The sequence below is a fragment of the Microcaecilia unicolor genome, chromosome 10 (genome assembly GCF_901765095.1).
Source record: "Microcaecilia unicolor chromosome 10, aMicUni1.1, whole genome shotgun sequence".
NCBI classification, from domain to species: domain Eukaryota; kingdom Metazoa; phylum Chordata; class Amphibia; order Gymnophiona; family Siphonopidae; genus Microcaecilia; species Microcaecilia unicolor.
This window is the reverse complement of record NC_044040.1, coordinates 6872746-6885325: the sequence shown is the minus strand read 5'-3', so window position 1 is coordinate 6885325 and position 12580 is coordinate 6872746. Positions and strand designations below refer to the sequence as shown.

The 12580-nt window shown below is 44.1% G+C and overlaps 1 protein-coding gene across 1 annotated transcript in view; it reads left to right on the top strand.

Moving 5' to 3' along the window:
• Window positions 1-5439, top strand: part of DHTKD1 (dehydrogenase E1 and transketolase domain containing 1) — a 55222-nt gene extending 49783 nt beyond the window's left edge. The window contains exons 16-17 of the mRNA XM_030216100.1: window positions 1847-1932; window positions 4918-5439. Of these exons, the coding sequence (XP_030071960.1) occupies window positions 1847-1932; window positions 4918-5019 (188 nt within the window). The 3' untranslated portion in view covers window positions 5020-5439. The remainder of the gene's footprint in view (window positions 1-1846; window positions 1933-4917) is intronic.
• The last annotated feature ends 7141 nt before the right edge of the window (window positions 5440-12580 follow it).

The window sequence follows — 12580 nt, the reverse complement described above, 5'->3', positions numbered from 1 at the left end:
GGGAATGTAGATTATATATTGTCCAGTAAGATCATTGGTTATGCTGTGTTCCTGGGTTTAGGGATTTAAGGTGGGTCGGTGGGGTAAGCCTTTTTGAAGAGGTTGGTCTTTACAGATTTCATGAAGTTTAAATGGTGATGGATTGTTTTCATAGCTTTTGGTAGTGCATTCCATAGTTGTGCACTTATGTAGGAGAAGTAGGATACGTAAGTTGTTTTGTATTTAAGTCCTTTGCAATTTGGGTAGTGTAGGTTTAGGTATGATCGTGATGATCGGATTCTATTTCTGGTTGGTAAATCTATGAAGTCTATCATGTATCTTGGGACTACGCCGTAGATGATTTTGTGGACCAGGGTGCAGATTTGAAGGTGATCCTTACTTTGATTGGGAGCCAGTGCAGCTTTTCTCTGAGGGGTTTGGCACTTTCGAATCGTGTTTTACCGAATATCAGCCTGGCTGCTGTGTTTTGGGTGGTCTGGAGTTTTTTTGTCAGTTGATCTTTGCATCCTGCGTAGATTCCATTACAATAATCTGCATGACTTAGGACCATTGATTGTATTAGGTTTCGAAAAATTTCTCTCGGGAAGAAAGGCTTTAATCGTTTGAGTTTCCACATTGAGTAGAACATTTTCTTTATTACGGAGTTTACTTGGCTCTCAAGGGTTAGGTTGCGGTCCATTGTGACTCCGAGTATTTTTAGGTTGTCTGACGTACGGAGGGTGTGTCCTGGGGTGTTTTATGGTTGTGGATTTGTACTTGTTATGTTGAGATGAGAGGATGAGGCAGTGTGTTTTTTTTCAGTACTCAGTTTCAGTTGGAATGAATTTGCCCAAGAGTCCATGATGTTCAGGCCGTCATTGATGTCATTGGTTATTTCTGTTAAGTCATGTCTGAAGGGAACGTAGATTGTGATGTCATCTGCGTAGATGAACGGGTTGAGGCCTCGATTGGATAGGGATTTTGCCAGCAGGATCATCATTTGCGTAGATGACTTGTATTTAACCAGTAAATGGAGCTGATTTAAGCTGAAGAGGGGACAGTGGAATAAGCTGCACTATCCTTTAGTTTGGTAGTTTACTCAGGATTACCATCCAGTGTAGTAGAGTCCAGTGGTTTTGGTTCCATCTGAAATTCGCCACTCTGTTTAGGCCAGAACTGAAGCCTAAAATGAAAACATCTTTCCTGTTCCTTCCCACCCCCCGCCCCCGACAGAAAAGGTGCACCATTGCCAACTACTACTACTTAACATTTCTAAAGCGCTACTAAGGTTACGCAGCGCTGTACAGTTTAAAATAGGACGGTCCCTGCTCAAGGAGCTTACAATCTAAAGGACAAATGTACAGACAAATAGGGGCAGTCAAATTGTGCCAGTCTAGATTTCCTGAATAGGTATAAAGGTTAGGTGCCGAAAGCAACCCCCTCCACACCGCAGAAAACAGGTAGTGCTGCTGTTGCCCCCTTCCCCTCGGTAGAGGCCTGGGCTGCCCGACCACCCAGGCTCTCCCCAGACCTACCTTAACGTGTCCAATGGGCAGGAACAGAGCCCACTCATTTTTGCCTGCTGTGGCCGCTGAATTAAGATGGTTGCCGATGCTGTTGTGGGAAGTCCCGGCTGCCACTTTGAGACGGGCACCCAGGCGACAGCGGGCAGGAATGAGTGCCCTTTATCCTAAAATCCCCTCCCCCCCCCCCCAACCAAACTTCCCCTACCCCTCTGTTCCATCTACTAATTCTCAAACATGAAAAAAAGCCTGGAACTACCTGTCAAACTGAGGAATTCTTTTCTTTTTTATTGCACTGACATGAGTTGTTGTTTTTTTTTTTTTTTTTTTTTTTTATCCTGTAGATTTTATTTGGAGTCAGGAAGAGCCACAGAACATGGGACCCTGGAGCTTTATAGCACCAAGGTTTGAAAAGCAATTGGCCTGCAAGGTAAGAATTTCACAGTGAAACAAAGGAACCAGCCGCAGGATCCTGAGTTGTGTAATCTCCTAAAAACCCAGACTTCCAGCAAGAGAAAAATCCAGACAGTACTGGAAATTGTATTGTGAGCAGCTGGTCTGAAACTGCTGGGAAGGATCAGGGTGCGAATAAAAGGAACCATGGCATCTGGTTTATGATTTCTTTGCTTCATATTTGGTGACGTGCAGTCCAGAATTAACAAGAACGTAATTATTATTATTTTTTTTTACTTTGAATTTTTATTGAAATAACATCTCAAACATAACAATGAGCCATTGGCTCCAGCACATGACAATGCAACAATTTAATTTTTATTTTAACATTATGCTTATAACCCTTTTATTCCCCCAACAGCCCAAACTACTACTACTTAACATTTCTAGAGCGCTACTAGGGTTACGCAGCGCTGTACAATTTAACAAAGAGAGACAGTCCCTGCTCAAAGAGCTTACAATCTAATAGACAAGTGAAGGTGCCTCTGGATTATATCTCCCCTTACGCTTATCAGTCAATTTTTCCAACTCTATAATGGTTTTAAATTTCTCAGCCCAATTACCTACAGTTGGCCCAGCGGACTTTTTCCAATGCATTGCAATAGTGGTTTTTGCGGCGGCTAACCCCATTAAGAACATAATTATTTTTATAGAAGAAGCAGAGACGTCCATTTGAATTTGACACTTTCAGAATGTCAAAGCACATTCTGGAAACAAAAATTGCTTCCTGCCTTTTTGGAGCCCTGCTGTTTGTAGTAGGAGGGGGAAAATTTTTTTAAATGTGCACCCTCTATCCCTGCTCCCCAGCACCAAAAATATAGCTGAGTTGAGCCATTATCGTGTACATTAAATCATTCGCACTCTGCAAGGGAAAGCAACACATGCTGAAAATTTTAATCCTAGGTTTTATTTTTTTCTTTGATTTTTAGTTTGCCTAGTCTTTGGTTTTAGAACATTTTTCCTTTCATCTTATGGTCTCATTACTTTTACCTCACCCATTTCTATTCTTCTATCACCTTCTCCCAGTACTCCAACCAGAGTTACACCTAATCACACTGACCACCCTTCAACATCTTCAGTCCTTCTGTGACTGTTCTCTTGTGCTTGACTGCTTAAATATCAAATGCTTTACTTTTTGTCTATTTAGATTGTAAGCTCTTTGAGCAGGGACTGTCTTTCTTCTGTGTTTGTACAGCGCTGCGTACATTTTGTAGCGCTCTAGAAATGTTAAATAGTAGTAGTAGTCTTATGAAAGAAAAAATGTACTAAAACCAAAAGCTAGGCAAACTAAAAATCAAAGAAAAAAATAAAACCTAGGATTAAAATTTTCAGCATGTGTTGCTTCCCTTGCAGAGTGCGCATAACTTGATTTAATGTACACAATAACGTCTTATGAATAGCCATACTGGGTCAGATCAGTGGTCCATCTAGCCCAGTATCCAACAGTGCCTGACAGAATCCCAGAGAGTAGCAAAATTCATGCTGCTGATCCCAGGGCAAGCAGTGGCTTCCCCCATATCTATCTCAATAGCAGACTGTGGACTTTTCCTCCAGGAACTTGTCCAAACCTTTTTTTTAAACCTAGTTATTCTAACCTCAGGCATGGGACACCTGTATGTCTCTGTTTTGCCCTCACCTTTGTTGTCCTTATTTCAAACAGTACTAGGAGAGACACCATAAAATTAGCAGCTAGTTGCCACTTGCTTCTCAGAGAAGGTGAGAGAATCAAGAAGACAAAATTAAACAATGTTTTTCTCTAGACTGTCTTGCATCTCTTCCCCCACTGTGGTGTGTAGTATATCTCTTCCCCCCCCCCCCCCCCATTGTGGTGTCTAGTATATCCCCCGCCCTCCCACTGTGGTATCTAGCATCTATTCCCCCCCCCCCCTCTGTGGTATGAAGCATGTGTCTTTCACCATCACCCCCCCCCCCCCCCTGGTGGTGTCCAGCATTTCTCTCATTCTTCCCTCCATCCTGAGATGTTCAGCGTCTCACCTCCCTTCCTTGGTAATGTGACTGCATCTACAGAAGATGCATCGCAGCCAGCACGGGTCCTGTTTGGAGGGAGGCAGGTGCCAGCAGGCCTTGAATATTCATGGATACTCAAGACCCTGCTTTGGCATCTTCTATAGGTATTGACTGCTGTGTCATTGCTCTAGAGGAAAAAAGGAAGTCACTTGGGGGTGGAGGGAGAGTCCAGGAAGGATGCTAGAGAACGTGGTTGGGGGTGGGAGAGAGGTGCTAGAGACCAAGGGCTAGTGGTTCCCTTAAGTTGTGCCACTCTAGGTGGCTGCTTAATCCGCCTAGTGGATGGGCTGGCCCTGCCTGGCATGTGTTTTTTGGATGATGGTTGGCCAACATGAATTTCACATTCTGGATGGAGACTAAAGAACCAGGCATGCTGGCAGCTGCATTTAAGCTGAAACTTCAGTGTTCTTGAACATTTTCTTATTATTTCTGAGAAACTTGAAAGCAGTGGCGTTCCTAGGGGGGCGGACACCTGGGGCGGCGCCCCTCCCCGATGCAGCGCAGACCCCCCCCGGGTGCACGCCACTGGGGGGGGGGTGCCGCAGCGCGCGCCTGCTCAGAGTTCGCTGAATTTGTACGTTCGCTGCAGCTCCCTCTGACCCGGAACAGGAAGTAACCTGTTCCAGGGCAGAGGGAGCTGCAGCGAACTCAGAGTAGGTGCGCACAGCAGCACCCCCCAGCGGCGTGCACCCGGGGCGGACCGCCCCCACCCCCTTGGTACGGCACTGCTTGAAAGTGAAATTATAGGCTGAATTACTTAATGGTATGGCTAATCACTGCATGCCTTGTGCAATCTGGCTAAACTTGATTGATTGTGGAAGAAGAGGTGAGAGGTCACATTCCACTTTTAGACCCGTTTACAATTGATACCTATGTGATGTTGAATTAAAATGTCTCTAAAACTTACAACTCGCACCTTTAATTTTGCTTGTAGCTGCGCCTTGTGAGCAGACCAGCTCTTCCAGCACCCGCAGTGGGCATCGGAACCCTACACCACCAGCAGCAGGAAGCCATAGTCACCAAGACATTTGCATAAGGAGTTTTATTCCCACAAGCAAAACAACACAGGGCTGGCCTCTGAATATTCCAGGAAACTTAACTAGAAGACTGACAGCTTCTCCTGCAACAGACTGTGTTTTTCTGAAAGTAGGGGGTAACTTTTATCCTGTTTTAGTGTTTTGCTGCCTTGGCTCTTCCTGACCTGAGCTGACAATTTTCTGTAAATTAGCAATCCCCGTTGAAGGATGTGCCAACATTTGGTCAAGTTGCAGTACGCATTACAAGGTTTACCTGCTGTAAACTGAACGATGCATATGTGATACTGCCCTGCTGCAATGTCATTCAGCTGCATACCTGGGGGGGGGGGGGGTCTTATACCTCTCCTGGCCTCCAAAGTTCCAGTTCCCTGACAATGAATCTAGTACTGCAAGAGGTAGTGGCATATTGGCCCAAACACGTTTACATGCCTGACGTTACACCTGCTATAGACCTGACATACCTGTGGGCACATGACTGCAGCAGGGCTGTTCTTAACATAGTATTCTGTAAGTGGGGAGTCCATGGTCAGGGCTGTGCCCCTTTCTATTTGAGGCACCCTGCTGGCATTCTGTAATTGAAATGTGCCGAGGTTTTTGGAAAAACAGGTGGTCCGATATAGCATTGCCCTTTTACTGCATTGATCCTTCCTCTGTCTTTTTTCAGCATGCCCTGTTTTTGTTTCTTTTTGGCCCGAAAGGTTCATTCTGGTTATTTGGGCTTCCAGCTGAGTGCAGATTGGCACCTAATTGTTTTGGAATTGATTCAGGGCCACAGTCCTTCTAACTCACTCCTCTTTGGTAAATTTCTCATCAACAAAAACAGTTGGGTCCTGCACCAAGTAATGCGCTGAGTCGGCTTAAACAATAGGCAGACGAATCAGTCGCCTATGGTAGCAGTGATGAACAGCTGTTGTCAAAACAAAACGCTACGCCCCCCTACAGAGAGACAAATTCAAAAGAACCATTCATGTGCACTTGTACCCAATTTTTTTCAAATATCCCACTTACCCCTATAAATGACTTTTGGAAATTTTCCCTGGTTCTGTAGAATATTTTAAAGTATGATGTCCAGTTACAAATTTTTACAAATTGTTTTGGGGTGATCACGAGTATTGAATTTAATTAGCAAAATCTCAGGGTCAGACTATAGTCTTGAAAGTTACAGTTTGTTTGATATACTGCATTTCCTGATAAGCATAACAGAGTGTTTCAGAAAAAAAAGTTATATTTAAATAGAAAGAAATGAACGCTAATTCTTAGGAGAATAAAAGACTTGAGGGGGGAGGGCAAGGATGAAAAGTTTGCTTAAAGCACCCAATAATGTTGCACTTGTACTAGGCGGTGTTTGGATACCATTCTCTAAACTTATGGAATTTTATAAAATATTGTACAAAAAATGTACAGGAATTAGAGAGAATTAAGTCTTTAATTACTCACCCACCAACACAGCATTAGATATCAGTGGTAAAGTTATAACAAAACTTACAAAATATAACATCAGTACCTCTGGTAATTATAAGTAATTAGACTTACTTTATATAAAGAAGAGAAAAAGGAAGGGAGGAAAGAGTTTGTTCCTCATACAAAAGTCACAGAACAGAGAGAAAGCAGTGAAAGAAAGATTCTTAGATATAGAGAATTATTTTCTACGAGGGGGGGGGAGCAAACCCCTTCGGGAAAAAACATAGGCCATTGGGCGGATCTGAAACTCTCTCTCCAAGCATGCCTAGTTTTTTCAGAGTTTCTTTGTCTGCAGCGTGGTTTTATAGGCTGTGGTGAGCATCCACCTCTCCTCTACCCTGGACCCAATCATAGGTGCTGCATATGGGCTGGAGACTTGTAATTGGGACTTTCATATGTGCTGGAAGCTTGCAGTTGGTGTCCTTGCCATTCCTGCTTTCAGTAAATTACTTTTGTAACAAGATATACCAGGTATCTGAGTTGCCTTAATGCAACATGAGGACCCATTAGAGCATGTGACCAGCCAGAAATTCCTTCATGTGGCTGATAGGAAAAGAGATGGGGGATGGGAAATAATGCAGCGAACCTGAAGTAAAATTAGAGACACTGCTGTTCGGAAAGCTATAGCTCAAGGTATGACACTAGCTGTATTCGAGGTGGGCTCTGCTTGTCTGTTGCATCTTCATGGGGAAAGGATCGGCCTGAAGTTCCTCTAGAAGACAGATCACTACTGTTGGTAATAATTTTGCTGAGGCAAATTTGTTTATACTCTAAATGGAAGACAAATGTTTTGCTATTTGCTTTTAAAAGTTGCTACTTAATGCTGCAGTTTTTCTTTGCTGAACTGGGAAAGTGCAAATGATAGAGAAGGGGACTGGGGAATTATTTCAATTATAATAGATTAGCCGTTGAGCCCGTAAAAACGGGCTGGTATTGGGGTTTTCCTTCCCCCTCCCTCCCCCCTCCCCACGAGGTCACCACCGCTACCGTTCCCCCCCCACCCCCGGAGTTGCCGCCATCCCTCCACCTGGCCTGGGCCTTCTCTCTGCTACTAAACTTGCACATTCATTCGCCGGAACGCAGCACGCACATCAGCTGAGCTGCCGGTGGCCCTTCCTTCTCTGCCTGTGTCCCGCCCTCCTGTGACGTAACGTCAGCGAGGGCGGGACACAGGCAGGGAAGGAAGGCCGACGGCAGCTCAGCTGATGTGCATGCTGCGTTCCGGCGAATGGATGTGTTAGTAGCGGAGAGAGGGCCCGGGCCGGGTGGGGGGGAGGAACGGTAGCGGCGATCTCAGGCGGGCGGGCGGGCGGGGGGGAGCGCTATCAACCTCAGCGGCGCAGTTTTCCTCTCTGTCCCGCCCTCCTCATCACGTATTGACGCGGGGGCGGGACAGAGAGGGAAGTCTCTACTGCGCATTTGCGAGTGAGTCGGTCACTCGCCGTTTATATGTTTGATTGTAGCAGATTGAAAAAAAATAGGTTTTAAAGTAAAAGGTTTTAAATACTAAGGAGCTCAGCATACATTAAATGTTGCCCGTCCTATTTTATACCTATGGGCTATTTGGCCCATGGCCCATGCTAAGCTTTAGTAAAAGGGCACCTAAATGAGAAATTATAATTTAAAAGGCAAAGCTTTGTCATTGAAAATGTTTTTTTGAACTATTCTGATGAACTCAGGCTTTCTTTAGAGGCTCCTACTAAGGGGTTAATGGATTGGCTAAGGTAGGACTATCCAAAGACAGGATTTTCATCCTTTTGTTCCAGGTCATTATCAATGGGTTTACTGGATGATACAAATGTATGGATTGTTTGTTTTCTTTTGGGGGGGTCAATAGTTTGCATAGTATTGAAAACCACATTAAATAAATTTATTTTTATTTTAGAATAGCCAATATGCTGCTACGAGGCCGCTGCTCAAATATATGAAAGCACCAACAGGTTAGGGTAGCTTCAGAGCCCTCTGTGGCAATTCAGCAGAAGCTCAAGGAAATTGCTTTTTACATTCATAAGTAGTTAGAAAACTGCGTTCCTACACTGACACGTACGGAAAGTTTAAGTACCTCGAGTGTAGCAGCTGACACAGTTCAGTGATGTTTAGCTAAGGCTGCAGTGTTACAGATATTAAAGGGCTGGTCAATGGTCAGCTTTCTATTAAATGGGAAAAAGATAAATTTCTGGCAGAACGATGATCTGAAGCTTGTTGACTTAAGAACAAACATGGTTAAGAGGGAATGAATTTCCTATTTTCAACTTCAGTTGTATGTTTGCATGTGTTTGTAGTTTTGAAAAGGCTCTGTACAGTAAAATTTACATTTTACACTGGAAACACTGTACTGAATGTCCTTTGCTGAATTTGTTCTTTGTGGTCATCTTTCAATCCTGTATTCTTTTCATGGGGAAATAATTTTATCCCAAGCTTAGTTCTCCTGCTTCTGAACTAGATCTGATTTCTTCCAGATTCTTAAAAAAAAAATTTTTTCACTATGTCCATTTTTGGGATCTTGCCCGGTATTTGTGACCTGGATTGGCCACTGTTGGAAACAGGATGCTGGGCTTGATGGACCTTTGGTCTTTCCCAGTATGGCAATACTTATGTACTTGGGATTCTGAATGGAATCTTGCTACTCTTTGGGGTTCTACATGGAATGTTGCTACACTTTGAAATTCTGCATGGAATCTTGTTATTCTTTAGAATTCTAGAATCTTGCTATTCTTTGGTGTTCTAAATAGACTGTTGCTACTATTTAGGTTTCTGCCAGGTATTTGTGACCTGGATTGGCCACTGTTGGAAACAGGATGCTGGGCTCGATGGACCTTTGGACTTTCCCAGTATGGCAATACTTATGTACTTATTTTTGCAATGGTTAACTCTAGTCTTAGTGTGGGGGAATTCCTGCGTTCTGGAAGAGCACTATTGTAAAAACCACTCCAATAATCCTAATGTAGACCAATCCTCTCTTAATTATCGTTCTATATCCAATTTGCCTTATCACTAAAGTAGAGCGCAGCCTTTGTCCAATTAAGAGACTTGGTGGCTAAAACCAGCCTTCTCCATGGCAGACCATCAGGATTTAGGAAACTCAGGTGCTGATGACCAAAAGTAAACGCGGGTGCTAGAGGCCATTGGCCACTACTGCCTGCATTTACCAGCACAGAATGATCAGAAGGCTCCAGCATAGCAAACCATGAGCACGCCAGGCTTTAGTGCAGACAGCATGCAAATGTAGTGAAGCTCATTTAGATGAGGTCATTTCGTATTCCTTCTCAATGATCAGAAAAGAGCGCCCGAAACAAAGGTGTCTTACTGCTGTAAAAAGTACCGCCACGTCTGAGCAGGCGTTAGGGTGTAGGAAGCAGGGCTGCTGAGAGACTGGGCCAGGCCAGGGACAAGGCCGCCCCCGGGGGGCCCCCCCCAACCGCAGTCACCGGGTCCCCCCTCCACCGACCTTAAGCGCCTCACCTTCGAAAGCGCAGCAACAGACCACTCCTTCCTTCTGTGTCCTGCCCTCGTGGAAGTTACGCCAGGCGAGGGTGGGACACAGAAGGAAGGAGTAGTCTGGTGCTGCTTGCTGTGGTTTCGAAGGTGAAGGCGCTTAAATTCAATGCCAGGGAGCGACAGAGGGCGGGTGGGCTGGACTGCAGCAGCAGCGCCGACCCCCCCTCCCCCTCGGAGGCCTGGGCCCCGGGAATTTTGTCCCCCCTGTCCCTCCCCTCTCGGCGGCCCTGGTAGGAAGAGAGGATTTCTTGTGATTCATTCTGTAATATTTACCAGTTTTGATTACTTTTGGAAGCAGAAGGAAGCCCTTGAGTGCTGGTTGTGAGAAACAGCAGACATGGACATGAAGCACACAATGGCATTCTTGTCCTGTGCCTAAATTGAAAGCAGCCATGCTTAAAAAAAAAATAAAAGCACACATTGGCATCTGTTACTTGCATCTAAACTTAAGCATCCAGAAAAAAAAAAAATTAAAACGCTTATATACAGGCAGCAGAAAACAGATGCCAGTGTGTGGTTCGGGTTTTACCCAGGTGTATGTGCACAGGAGCCGAGCTTACCACTGACCTCTTCTGCACATGCACCAAACTCCCTAATGCTCAAAGCTATGATTGCACCTATATTTCCATCGCATTAGCTTTGAGCATTAGCCCATTGTTCTGCGGTATTTTTATGGCGCTATTCAGAATAGCACCAGTGTTGATCATTGGCCCTTCAGTGAGCTCCATGGGGTACGTAGAGAGAGGTAAGGTTTGTTCTTTTTTTTGTAATTCAATAAGGTCTTTTATTGATAAAAGCAGAGAAATACAAAGTGTAACAAACGTGCCATAAAATCATAAGACTGGAAAGCATCAAGCACAACTACGAAAACAAGGCAAAGACAAAAAAAAACTGCCTGAGCAAGTTACAGAACACAACTTGGGGCAAGATTCCCACTGCAGCTCCTTGTGACTGGGCAAGTCACTTAACCCTCCATTGCCCCAGGTACAAAATAAGTACCTGAATATATGTAAACTGCTTTGAATGTAGTTACAAAAAAAAAAAAAAACCACAGAAAGGCAGTATATCAAGTCCCATTAACAAGATTCCATGCACAATCTCAAAGAGTAGCAACATTCCATTTAGAACCCCAATGAATAGCAAGATTCCGGAATCCCAAGGAGTGGCCTAATAGTGCAGAGGACTTTGATTCTAGGGAACTGAGTTCAATTCCCACTGCAGCTCCTTGTGACTCTGGGCAAGTCACTTAACCCTCCATTGCCCCTGGTACAAAATAAGTACCTGAATATATGTAAACTGCTTTGAATGTAGTTACAAAAAAAAAAAAAAAACCTCAGAAAGGCGGTATATCAAGTCCCAGTTCCCTTTCCCTATTTGAGATTCTACATGGAATGTTGCTGTTGCTACTATTTGAGATTCTAGATGGAATGATGCTACTATTGAGATTCTGTTGCTACTATTGGAGAGTCTACATGGAATGTTGCTATTCCACTAGCAACATTCCATATAGACGCCAGCCCTGGAGGAGTAGCCTAGTTGTTAGTGCAGTGGACTTTGATCCTGGGGAACTGGGTTCAATTCCCACTGCAGCTCCTTGTGACTCTGGGCAAGTCACTTAACCCTCCATTGCCCCTGGTACAAAATAAGTACCTGAATATATGTAAACCGCTTTGAATGTAGGTGCAAAATACCACAGAAAGGCGATTAGATCAAGTCCCATTAACAAGATTCCATGCACAATCTCAAAGAGTAGCAACATTCCATTTAGAACCCCAATGAATAGCAAGATTCCGGAATCCCAAGGAGTGAAGGAGTGGTCTAATAGTGCAGAGGACTTTGATCCTAGGGAACTGAGTTCGATTCCCACTGCAGCTCCTTGTGACTGTGGGCAAGTCACTTAACCCTCCATTGCCCCTGGTACAAAATAAGTACCTGAATATATGTAAACCGCTTTGCAAAAACCTCAGAAAGGCGATTAGATCAAGTCCCATTTCCCTTAAGCTTCCCTGACTTCATTGTAGCTTTTGCTCTGGTCAATCGTCTGTTATGATTGTGGACTCATAGGTCCAGTTTCTCTTGACTGATCATTTAATGGGTTCGTTCCTAAAAAGTATTTGCTTCATTGTGGAGTGCCTCAGAACTCTGTCCTCTATTATTTTTATATTTCCCTGAGCCCTTTAGCTTAGCTCTCCATATTAAATTGTTAGACACACATTCCTATTTCTTTGCAGATGTTGTACAGTTAACTTATCTTCAGACTCCACCTGATCTTCCCTATTTAATAAATGCTTATCTACAGTTGCTTCTTGCATAGTCCTCATGGTATATTCAGATAAAGCCTTCAGATTCCAAAGTAATGTGGATCAGATTGTGCTTTATCTCCCACAATAAAGAACTCTCATGAAACCAGTTTGAGAGTTTCTGTACAGTGTGGATCCTGTTCAGTTTTCTCCATCAGCAGCAACAAAGGAAAGGCAACAGGAATCCCAAGCACTAGAAGTAACTTTCTAGTCACAGTGGCCACCTGGTGCCAGGGATTTGTTCAGCCCTATGTTAAGATAAATGCCTCTTCAATGCATGGAGAGGCTGGGATCTCTTGCT